The sequence below is a fragment of the Chelonus insularis genome, unplaced genomic scaffold, assembly GCF_013357705.1.
Source record: "Chelonus insularis isolate UGA/USDA-ARS -01 unplaced genomic scaffold, ASM1335770v1 contig_398_pilon, whole genome shotgun sequence".
NCBI classification, from domain to species: Eukaryota; Metazoa; Arthropoda; class Insecta; order Hymenoptera; family Braconidae; genus Chelonus; species Chelonus insularis.
In genome coordinates, this window is record NW_023276553.1 from 598,381 (window position 1) to 610,885 (window position 12,505).

A 12,505-nucleotide genomic window follows, 5' to 3' on the forward strand; every position below is an offset into this window, starting at 1 on the left:
TTATAAAAAATCTGTCGACTAAATTTGCCAAAAGTTGGCAGAAAATGTATTTTAGAAATAATGAAATTTATTTTTGTGTTTATTGTTTTTTGTGTGCTCATAATTATAAAAAACGGTTACATTTATAAATGACTAAAGTAGTAAGTATTTTCTAGTTAAATTTCACAAGTGCAGATATAAATTTGATTCATATAAAATAGAAATTAGATTTTTCAGAGATGAAGATCAATAATTAATAAAAATACATCAATATACATTGAATTTTCCGCTGATCAATAATCGTGTAATACCTACAAATGTCAAAATAGCAATACAAAGTAAAGTTAACTGTTGAGTGATTGAAACTGCCATGTGAGCAGTTTCGTTCAGTTCTGATTTCCGGAATTTAAATTGCAAAAGTTAAATCTATTTTAAAAGATTTGTAGGTTGAATTAAATTATTTTATCAGTTCTATTCATCATTCGAAATACATACATACTTTCATCAACTAATGACATTTTTAATATTTAAATGCTTTTAATGACAAATTGAATGTTTCAGTAAATGCTAACAACGTAGATGAGGTAGACGAGAAAGTTACTCCATTTTGTGTGTTTATTTCTTTAATAACTCTGGTGTCAATGTTTTCAACGAAACTGTTCTATAACTATCGTCACAGCATAGTGCTTTCTAATTGGAAAATATTTTAATGTTGGATTATTTTTTCATACCTACTGTGTATAAATGTATATATACATATCTTTATATATAAACACTTTTTAAATATTATTGATTTCTTTCATAATACATAAAATTTACAAGAATAAGTTGAGTGAAAGTTTCACATATTTCGGAAATAGATTTTTTTAGCATTTACTGTTATTCGTGAAAATGTAATTATTTCAATTATTTTTTATTTAATTGGTGCTATGTTATCAAGTTAATTAAATTTTCCTACAGATATACACATCAGTGAAGATTGTTCATCACTATAGTGAGTGGTATTATTCAAGAAATAACCTATAAAAATGAATTTAGGGGCCCCTCAAAGAGTGGGGGCCCCTGAAGACCCAATCGATATTATTTCAACAATTAATAAATCATCTGAAACAATGGAAAATTGGAGTGAGGAACGTATTGTTAAAAATAACAATCGTTTATTATTTTTGACAGTATGTTGATTATTTTTCTAAACTTTTAACATTTTATTACAATGATCATTTCATGGAATTTATAAGAAAAATACAATGCTATTCTTTTTATTGATTTTAGGTTGAATATGTGGATGATAATCAATGTAAAGATTTCTCCAAAGTTTTTTCGCCATATGAACAAGTGTCTTTTTCACCCAGGGCTTCCTCTCCACTCTCTGATTTTGAACACAGAGTCAGTCCTTTGGATCCCAATATGAGTTCAACGGCAAGATATTCTCCTACACCTGTTCAACTGTCAAGTTTTCAAAATTCAGTGGTTGTTCTTCCTCCATCTCCTTTAATTATCCCTCCCGATAATAACACGAAGGCAAATATCAGTTATATTCCTAATTCAAATAACATCATACACAATGTTATACCACAACCCGATAATACGATAGATTTTGTCAACACTTCTAATGAAGAAGGACTGGTTACTAATGTTTCCAGTGAACTGATATTAATGCAAGGTATTTTTTACTAATATATACGAGAAAAATATCTCTTACATCTAATATCTAATAACTAACATGAATATTACAACTTTAGGCACCAACAATGATTTAGATTCATCAACAGGCCCACTTACTCTTACTGGTATTTCTGGAGGAGAATTTTCATTAACACGAGATTTCTTAGTAATGCATGATGATCAGTTGAATGTCGTTAATTCATTGAGAAATCGAAACACAGAAACAATTGGAGATCCAGTGAATGATTCAAGTGAACAAGCATCTATTAATATAACAAATTCCATTGACTTATCTCAAGAAACTATGATGAGAACAGATAATATTCTAAATGAGAATCAAGAAAAAATGTGTGTGGTAAATGATGATATAACAAATGTTCAAAAGTATCAAAAGCAAACGAAAAAGCTAAATGAAGATATTAATGCATGTAAGTATTTAAAATGACAAATTTCATTATTTCATATCCTTTGAACCAAAATAGTATCGGTTGTTTAAGGCTGTGAAGAATGTGACGGAACAGGTATAAAATCGGATGGATGTACATGTGAAAATGTTCAAACAATCGCTGATGAACCAGTACCATCACGTGCTAGAGCAACATTACCAGTATTATATCTTGCTATCAATAAATTATCAGCAATTAATACAATTAATAATGGTACTACAGCATTGTACGGTGTTTTTGCAAAACGAAGTATTAAACGAAGAACTCAATTCGGACCAATTGAAGGTATTTTATGTGATTATAACTCCGGAATATTGGAGAATGAATTGCCTCTTATTTATGAAACTGATGATGGGAAGTTACTTAGAGTTGATATTTCTAATGAAAATACTTCAAATTGGATGCGGTTTGTTCGACCAGCTTTGAATTATGAAGAGCAAAATTTAGTAATTTGTCAACAAAATGATGGAATTGTATTTTTAACAACTCGGGAAATTTTACCAAAAGAAGAATTAAAAGCTGGACCAAGTCTTCAATACGCTATTCGTCGTAATTTAACTGTTTTTCAAGCAGATGTAGTTAAAGAAAAAAAACAATCTAGTGAAAACGTAGTTTTATCTTATTCTGACTGTGACAATATATTTGAAACACCGCAAAAACTTGATGATTATGCTAATAATAATCATAATGATAATTTTACTGACAAAAATGAAAAAAAACTAGATAAAAAATATTCAACATTAGAAACAGATAAATTATTGAAGGTTGTTGATGATCAAACATTGCTTTATGCTTGTCCCCATTGTCCAAAAATATTTCCTCGAAGCTATAGTTTACGACGACACATTCTGATGCATCCAAATTCCAAATCTTCTCGATATGAGTGTCAAAAATGCGATGAAAAATTTTTACATCTTTACAATCGTAACAGGCATATGAAAATATTTCATAGTGATGAAACTAGAGAAAAAGAAAATAGCCGAGAAAACACTGATGAATGGAAATGTATTTCTTGTAACTTGATATTTGGAAAGGCAGCTTTATTAAATATACACAAATTAGTGCATGAAAAAGATAATAAAATTAATATTGACAAAGAAAAATCATGTGCATGTCCACAATGTAGTATAGAGTTCAATACACAATACGATTTAATAAATCACGTCTCAAAGCATGGAAAATTAAAAATAATTAAATTCGATAGTTCTAAAATGAATAGTTCTGGATCTTCATACAAATGTTTGATGTGTTATAAACGATTTGCGACAAAAGTACGTCTTCAACAACACTATTTAGTTCATGGTGCTGATGATCAAAAACCATTATCTTGTAACATTTGTTTTAAAAGATTTATGAACAATTCTGCTCTCTCTTGTCACTTAAAAACTCATCGACAAGATAAACAGATTTTCGAGTGTCCAATGTGTCGGCAATTATTTTGTCAAGTTTTATTATTGAAAGAACACATTGAAACTCATAAAAATGAAGATAATACATTTACTTGTCCTGATTGCAAGCGAACATTTACCAAATATTCAGTAATAAGAAAACATATTAAAGCACATCATTATGAGAGGAAACATAAATGTCAATTTTGTACGAAACGCTTTCCAACAGTTGACAAATTACGCATGCATTTACTTCGTCATTCCGATCATCGTGAATTTCACTGCGCAAATTGTGAAAAACAATTTAAGAGAAAAGATAAATTAAAAGAACATATGACAAGAATGCATAATTCACAAAAAATAAAACGGGAACAAATTATACAAAATAATGGACAAATAAAAAAATTTATTCCAAAAGTCAATCCGACTGATTATAATAGATTTGTGTACAAATGTCATCAATGTCTAGTGGGTTTCAAACGACGAGGAATGTTAGTTAATCATTTGGCTAAAAGACACCCAGATATTTCACCAGATTCAGTACCAGAATTAAATTTACCAATTTTAAGACAAACTCGTGATTATTATTGCCAGTATTGTGATAAAGTTTATAAAAGCAGTAGTAAAAGAAAAGCTCACATAGTGAAGAATCATCCAGGAGCTGCTTTACCTCCGAGTAATTTGCGTCAACGAGAAGTAGATTCACAAGGATCAATAAATTCTACGTTTAGTCAAACAGTTGGAAGTGTTACTACAATTCCACAAAATTGTCAATGGTGTCATAAACAGTATGCTAGTAAGGTAAGTACTCCATGACGGTTGATTATTTACTTTAAATTAAAATTTTTTCGATGTATATTTATGAGAATAACTTTTCAGGCAAAACTTTTACAACATCAACGTAAAAAACATTCAACATTAATGAAACCTGCTGACAAGATACCTCGTCCTCGAAATCGTTCGTCACAAAATCTTACATCAACAAATACGGACAATAATTTTATTATTTCTGAATACTTGCAAACTAAAAGTCGTTCAGAAAATTTGGATAACTTTACAAAATCAAAATCTGTAAAATTTGTTGATATTACAGACCATAATATTGAGCTTAGTCAACAAATTGTACGCATTCGAGACGTACGTTGAAGTGATTAAATTTTTGCTACGTTTATCGTAGTATTTTATTCAATTTTATCGAGATATGAATCTCGTTTTGTCTTGGTAATCAGTGAAAACAACTAGAGCTGAAGTTAACCAGGCTGTTATTTTTCTGTTGCTTATGACGATATGAATATTGTCATAAATTCCTGTTTTTATGCGCAGATAAACAGCCTTTAAATTTATAAAAGAAAGAAGAATTGGAATTCAGAAGAACTTAAATGCACTGTAATAGTGAATGGAAATAACTCATTGGAATTCAATTTTGTTGGCTCTGACCTTAAAAGTCAGTGCTCACCCTGTTTAAAGAAAGGGTGGTATAATTGTCCCAATTTAAAGGCCAGTATTTAAAATATACTGGTATATAAACAGATGCAAACACACTTTTAATTAATTTTAAATTTATTGAAATTTTATTGACGTTTTTAAGTATAATTAGTTATTTATTATTATTTATTTGAACAAAGATTCTAAAAATTTAGTTTTTACAATTATTTATTTAATTGAAATAATGTGATTTTATGAACTAAAGAAATTTTATTCTTCGAGTATAAATACAACAGAAATATCTCATTTTACTCATGAGATTTATTCTGCAATTTTAACAATGAATTAAATTAATATTGATGACCATTGGAAAACATTATACTGATATATTAAAATAGTTGTACAACCAAATCAATAGTTGTAAAAATGATTTATCCACACAGGTATTGGTAGAATGTAAAAAAAGGTGATTATCATTGATAGTATTTAACAAATGAAAACTGCTTTTATTGTTATAATAGTTTTTCTTTATAAAGTTGATTCTGATGTACATTTCATCATACAAATGACAAACTCTATTGAATTAATAGATGAAATACCACTAAAGTAACGAATACATTTGTTGGTTTATCTATATGTAGTTATGAACATATACAATAAATAATAAAAAAAAATAAAATATATAAAGTATATTTCATAATTTTATTCATAATAATTAAATTTTATCTTAGATAATAGTATAAATAAACTTTCAGCTTTCCATTAAGATACATCTTTAACGTCTTATATGAGGACCTTCTTCTAATTTCCGCCAAACAACCTGAAGAAATATTTTCATTAATTAGATTTATTGAAAAAAAAATTATATAAATATGCATTTGGTAAACAATTGTTTTCTAACTTACATTACACATTTCTCGAACCAAAGCCTTTTCACCGTCATGAGCAGCTTCTCTTTCCAGCTGTTCACGAACTTTTAGAACTTGAAGAGCTTGAACAACAGCTTCAGGACGACTTCCAAAATTATGAGCGCTTTCATTTGTATTTCCAATATTATCCCAAATTCTTTGAGAATCAGCTTCCCAAGATCTAGCTCTTGCTTGAAGCATACATTTATCTTCCTCGAGTTGTTTTACACGTTGCTCAAGGCTCCTTACGTATTGCATTGTTTGATCTATTAATTAAATCGATAATTATATATATTTTATTTAAATTATTTTTTAGCACTAAATAAATAGAAAAAAAATTTCTGAATTCATTACCATTAAAAATGGAATTTGGTCTCACTCTAGGAGTCATAGTTTCTTCTGCATTTGTACTAGAACTCGAACCATCTCCATCATCTCTCTGAACTCCACCCCTCTCCTCATCAAGATACAAACAAAGCTCTTTAAGTTCTAAATTGTCTTTAATTAACTCTTGTTGTTTATTATCTAATTGCCTTAATTTGTTTTGATATGCTGAAACTTCTTGTCTCATAACACTGGCAGTATAACGACCGAATCGTTGCCATTCACGAGCTAATTTTCTACCTTTTTGTCGATCGTCATCGAGAAAGCAACAAAGGTCTCGTAATTCTTGATTATCATCGCTCAGTCTTTGATTAGCTTCTTTTAACGCACGTAATTCTGCTAACTGTAATCACCAAGTAAAAAATATTTAATTATATATTTATATTAAAGCAAACTAAAGAAAATAAAAAAAAAAAAACTAAATATTACCAAACTTTGTATTTGTCGATTTTGTTCTGCAACAATTCTAGCTATATCGCCTTCAGTTTTTCTCACGAACTTTAGCATTTCAATAGGAGTGAGTCTCATAAATTCTTCGTCACTTATTCTTTGCTTCAGAATGGTCTGATTTGTACTACCCGGGTAGCTACTCCCAGGTAAAAATTGACCTGAAGAAATCTTGGAAGTATAATACAGGTGCGGTGGGTTTTTAGATGCTACTCCGGCAACCATTGGTTGTGAACCAAGATTATCTATTTTCGATCCTATTTTGGCTCCTTGAACATCCTTCAAATTCGAGATTCTTAGAGGCTGTTGTTGCGCTTGAGGAAAACTATTCAAAATCGTACTAGGAGGAACAGAAATAGCTGCAGAATTTTTAAGAATTCCAATTGTTGGTTGAGGAGGTGGTTGATATTGTGGTGGAATCCCTACAATTTGTTTATTCACAGGATTTGTAAGCTGCTGTTGTTGTTGTTGTTGTTGCTGCTGCTGTTGTTGTTGATCTTGTTGTTGATGAGATTTACTTTTATTGGACATGGCGGCTTATTTAAGTAAGAAAAGAATGATCCATGTCTTGTGATATAACTCAGTATAATATTATATTTTTGTCCTATTAATTTGTCAAATAAAATTCTCAAAATCAAATTTGTTTAATCATCGTTTTCATGATTGAATAAATAATATAGTTAAAGCATTTGATGAATAAAAACACACAAAATATTAATTATTTTGATCAATACAATCGTATTCGATTTATAAATTTTGATCGATAAAAATATCAATATATCACTTAACTATAGTTCTTCAAGTTCTTCAAATTGACACGTGTACCGATTTATTATCTTTTGTACAAGTACACTAGTTTTAATCAAGGAGACAGTTACCAATTAATTAATTGATTAAATTATCTATTAGTTATTCTAAAGAAGAAAATGTTAATGACTAAACAAAAATTATTTTATTATTGTACTCCGAATTCTTCTGGCTCTCCTTTTCGGCTTCTTTTTTTTCTTTTTTTCTTATTGTTTAAGATTCATGTTTTTATGTTTAAAAATTACAGTTAACTTTTATTTTTTATCAACATTCCAATATAATAAATATATTAAATAAATTATTAGTGGTATAACGATAATTAAATATATGCACAGATTTTTATTTATAGTAAATACACATAAATCGTTGACAAATAATTTTGCTTGCAATATGGCTGAGTGAAGTGAAATACTCCAAAGACATGACCGTTACCAATCATTACGTACAGCGCATCAAGCGCATCATTTTTGCGATGGAACACAAGTTAACACTGATTTAAGATTTATTCAAGTCACATTTATATTATAACAGACTGTAAGTAAATAAATGTATAATACAATGCGGAGCATTCAAAATTGAAATAATATTTTCACCTGTACATCATTTATGAACCACGAGAACACTAAAGTTACCTGTGATTGGAGGAATTTTAAAAATCTCGACGTACCGCTTGGGGGTACATTGAATAGAGTAGTGTCTCAGCCAAGAAGACTTTTCATTTTCTCTCTATTGACTCTGCATTGATGCTGATAGTAAAAAGTTGAAAACTGTGACACACATAATGATGCGACACAGAAAAAAATGGAGAAAACATCGTGAAAAGATATAAAAATCATTTAAGTCAAATTTTTTATTGTACAATTTATTAATACAAAATTTTTCTTCAACTATTAATCTTTTTTATTAATATTTTCTTTCTTATTTACGTTGATGTTATAAAAAATAAAATCATTTGAAATTCTTTTTTATACAATATTCTGTAAATCTAATCATTAATTAATTATTTAGATTAAGAAGTTCAATAAACATATTGTTTAGCTAAGGCGCGGAAAAATTTAGCTTTGCGAATATTAGCAGCTTCTCGTTGAATTTCTTCATTATTATTAGAATTCAATTCTAGCATACCAATAACTTTAATAGCCAATTGTTTTCTATGATGTTCACCACGCTTGGAGTGTAAATAAATAAGATATTCCAAAATGGTTGTATCCCATAAACAATAATAATAAGCATCCATCGCATCTGCAGTAGTACAATTTTTTTGTTCACTTGATGCCATTTTGAAGGCAAGTGTATAATTAATTTCATCTAAAAATTGGCATAAAACTGTTGCTTGAGTATAACATTGCAAATGAGCACAACATTTGATCATTCGCCAATAAACGGATTGAAGAGGTCGAGGTACTGGTTGACTGAATAAATCGCTGGAGACCATAATAGCTTCCAAATAATACTTGATTGCACTTTCATAATATCCTAATACTGTAAAATAAAAAACAAATAGATAAATAAAGAATTATCTATTTAAAAACACAATTATTATTTAAAGAACAATTGCGAAAATACTTACTGAAATTAAGATCTCCCATTACTCTCAACCAAGAGACATTTGTCGGATGGTATTTTAATGCATGCGTTAATAAATGCAGGAGAAATTCACTAATTACTCTCATATTATAGGAATTAGCACTGTAAATTTAAAAATTATAATGTAGTAATAGAGTAATTATATATTTATAGGAGTAGTATATAAAATCAAATTGAATTAAATTACTTCGATATACTTGCTGGAAGAAGAGCTAAATATTGAGTATACAATTCAAGACTCGATTCATCCTTCAAGACATTATGAAGTCTTGCAAGTAACGAAATGGCCACAGTCAGAGCAGTAGGCTCTCTTAGTTTTAAAAGTGTTCCAGATACAATATTCGCCATCACATCTTTTGTAGAACTAGTTGCATTGGAGTTACTATTACTGCTGCTACGCTTTTGTGGTTGATCTTTATTTGATCCAAAAGCCACGAGGAGCATATCCCAAGCTTCTCTAGGGAACTTTCTTGATCCTTTAAATTTAACTATTTCTTGACAAATAGAACTTATCGACGCTGCAAATTCACAATGATTCCAACGTTTATCTAAACTTGTTAAATAATCCCATTCTGCCATATTTAAAAGAAAAGTAGTACATGACTCAATTACTTCTTGTCTTGGAATTACTTGATCTGTTGCTTGTAAAGCACCGAGACATTGTTTACATTTTTCAATCAATTCTGGTAGATAACATTCTTGAATATTTATTGAAGAATTGTAATACTGCCAAATATCTACTAATATTAGTTCCCAGCTGATTAATTTTGACAATTTATAAGAAAGATTGTCAGGCAATTGTTGCTGTGCCTGCAGTTCTTGCTCCAGAGCAATTAAGAGCGCTTTAGCTTGATTAAAATTCTTGGCCATCATTAATTCACGGCTTTTTGCTAATAAGATGTAAGAATAACTTTGGAATAAACTACAAGGAAGAGAACAAACAATGCTTTGAAGAGGAATTGCTAACTCCCATCGACTGTTACCACTCCAAGGAGGATTCATTTGGTTTTTTCCATCAAGCATTATTAATAATTCTCGAATTTCATGATAATCATAAGAAAGTATTAAACGACGTTCCAACTCAAATACTTGAAATTTGGAACTTTCTGCAATAAAATCTTTTTAGTGTCAGATATTCAAAATAACATAAAAAAATATTTTTAGAAACTTACGGCTATAAGTCACTGGTGAAATACCCCAATCGTTATTCAACAATAATGGAGGTAATTCAACTTCTTCACATTTAGCTTCTTCTTTAATTTCTGCAAGTTCATCTGTTGTAAAGAGTGAATAATATTTTTCACAATTAAGGATACGTCTTGGTAAATCAGTATTATCCATCATTGTTATTAAATATAATAAATATCGAGAAATATGGTGCTTATCATTATCCGACGTATAATCTAAAATGTCATCAAGAGCCTGTAAATAAAATAGTAATCAGTACTGTGTATAATAAATTACATGATAGTCGTTTTATCACTTAAAGTAATATTATTACCCAGAAAAAGATGTCTAAACCTTTGGTATCAGCATTTTTTAGTTCTGTGATATAATTTCCGTGTACAAGAATGCTGTCTACTATTTTTCTCACCAAATTCAAACACTGAATTTTTAATAACAAATCACGATTGACCACAATTTTTCTATTGACTAAACCTCCTTGAATATCTAATTCTAAATTATCTCTATAAATCATTGGAATTTCTCGGGTTCTATTATCAGCTTTCAGTATTTCTAATATATTCTAAAAAAAATTCAAACTATTATTATATTGCTTTTAAGAAGTATTTTCGATAATAAATTGATATTAACTCACACTATATTGGTTTTTGATAGAATCATAAAGCTGCTGAGTTAGTGATATTACTACTCCTTCGATATTAACTCCGGTTGCGAGGCAATAGCCATTGAGAACATCTTCTTGTACAGTACAATAATTACAGGAGTTTTGAGCTTTCACTAAAGTAAATAATTCTTTTGCTAATGTGATATGATGCTTTGCTAATTGATACTCTTCTTTTACTAAATAAATTGTCGCTAAATCAAAATGAATCTGACATTTAAATTCTTCAATTGGAATATCTTGCATATTATCCCAATTTTGTTTCACCTCAGTACTGTCTTCAGTTAAAATTTGAAAAGTTTCGAAAGTCAAAGTCTTCGGCTTGATGTCATCTAACTTCAAGATTTCATTTAATACTTTTATGCTATTTGCTGTATTTATTTCGATTTTTCTTAAAATATCTTCCACTAATGCTGGAGCAACATAAGTTGGCTCTTGAATTCCTGGTATATGAATAAACTGTGGTTTTGATTGTTTATTATTTAAAGCTTTATTTACGATTGCTCTAATATGCCATCTGTGATATAAAACAAGTGCAAAAAGTAGTTGATCAGAAAGAGAATTGATTAAAAATTCAAGACGACCAGGTAGTTCGATAGTCATATCACCAGTAATGTAAAAGAGATCTTGTAAAAAAGTTAGTTGCATTGGAAATGGTAGTTTCTTTTCTAAAATACCTAAATCCCATTTAAGAAAAGCTCCAATTTTGAGAGATAATATTTTTAATGCAATACTTTTATAAGAATATTTTTTTATACTATTGAATTTAGTATCATTTTGTTCCAGATCAATCGTTTTAATATCATTATCTTTAGTGTCAACGTTTATTGACATAAATTTGATCATTAAATCTGTTGGAGATGGATCTTAAATGTAATAAATATTATTAATTAATAAATAGAATAAATAAATAATTTTTTCTGTAACATGCTAGTATATTATTTTTGATAATTTACCTGGTAGTGGTTTCGAAATGTGTTGTTTTAATAACGAAGGATTTAACAAAAATTCAAACCAAAGAATAGTATCTGGTGATATAGGCACAGTGCCTGGTCTCAATAAATCAACATCCATCATTTTGTGACAATTTTTATTTTATTTCTTCGATTTAATATACGTGTAATATGTAATATTTATATTGGCTCAACTTTTTACATTACACATTCATTAAATTGTAATAAATCTTTCATATTATAATAAAAATTATTCCCAGATTCTCACACTTGTCACAAGTACAATTTGCTTACATTTTAAACTAATTCAATGAATAGGTTATGATGGATTGTTTATAACAGGTTACAATTATACCGATCGATGATTATTTCTAGATTCTAAAAGTTTACACTCACAGCGTACCAACATATTTCTGCACACCAAGTCTTCTTTCGCTTTTTTTTTATGAATCTTTGACGTATTTTACCGTTTTCTTGTTATGAATGACGTAAGAAATAAAAAATTAATTACTATTCTGTAATAAAAAATTTATGTAATTTTTAGAAATACTTAAAAGTATGAGAAAATTTATATATACTTAATTTGGGACATAATAAATCCAGCCACACATCTTTCTTTCAAAAATAGAACAAGCTTTATTGTGCTGCCATCTTTAAAAGTATCCTGAAT

The 12,505-nt window shown here is 28.9% G+C and overlaps 3 protein-coding genes across 6 annotated transcripts; 1 reads left to right on the plus strand and 2 right to left on the minus strand.

The window, feature by feature from the left end:
• Nucleotides 1-28: 28 nt before the first annotated feature.
• On the plus strand, nt 29-5,541 carry LOC118067902 (PR domain zinc finger protein 10-like). 4 transcript variants are annotated; one of them, XM_035084909.1, is made up of 7 exons: nt 29-140; nt 541-872; nt 940-1,151; nt 1,252-1,642; nt 1,722-2,072; nt 2,142-4,279; nt 4,358-5,541. In XM_035084909.1, exons 3-7 carry the CDS (start codon nt 1,008-1,010, stop codon nt 4,622-4,624), a joined length of 3,291 nt encoding a protein of 1,096 aa, XP_034940800.1. In that variant the 5' UTR covers nt 29-140; nt 541-872; nt 940-1,007; the 3' UTR covers nt 4,625-5,541. The 4 variants fall into 4 exon arrangements, with proteins under 4 accessions (XP_034940800.1, XP_034940799.1, XP_034940801.1 ...); XM_035084908.1 differs by lacking the exon at nt 29-140 and adding an exon at nt 310-421; XM_035084910.1 differs by lacking the exon at nt 29-140 and having other exon boundaries at nt 791-806.
• Nucleotides 5,542-5,586: 45 nt separating this feature from the next.
• Nucleotides 5,587-8,080, minus strand: Ccdc85 (coiled-coil domain-containing protein 85). Its single transcript, XM_035084913.1, has 4 exons — nt 6,625-8,080; nt 6,166-6,538; nt 5,809-6,077; nt 5,587-5,723 (listed from the first exon to the last, which is right to left on the minus strand). Exons 1-4 carry the CDS (start codon nt 7,171-7,173, stop codon nt 5,679-5,681), a joined length of 1,236 nt encoding a protein of 411 aa, XP_034940804.1. The 5' UTR covers nt 7,174-8,080; the 3' UTR covers nt 5,587-5,678.
• Nucleotides 8,081-8,381: 301 nt separating this feature from the next.
• Nucleotides 8,382-12,477, minus strand: IntS8 (integrator complex subunit 8). The gene is made up of 7 exons (XM_035084854.1): nt 11,839-12,477; nt 10,856-11,748; nt 10,538-10,783; nt 10,209-10,458; nt 9,224-10,142; nt 9,020-9,138; nt 8,382-8,931 (listed from the first exon to the last, which is right to left on the minus strand). The coding sequence occupies exons 1-7, from the start codon at nt 11,957-11,959 to the stop codon at nt 8,468-8,470; spliced, it is 3,012 nt and encodes a 1,003-aa protein (XP_034940745.1). The 5' UTR covers nt 11,960-12,477; the 3' UTR covers nt 8,382-8,467.
• Between the last annotated feature and the right edge of the window lie 28 nt (nt 12,478-12,505).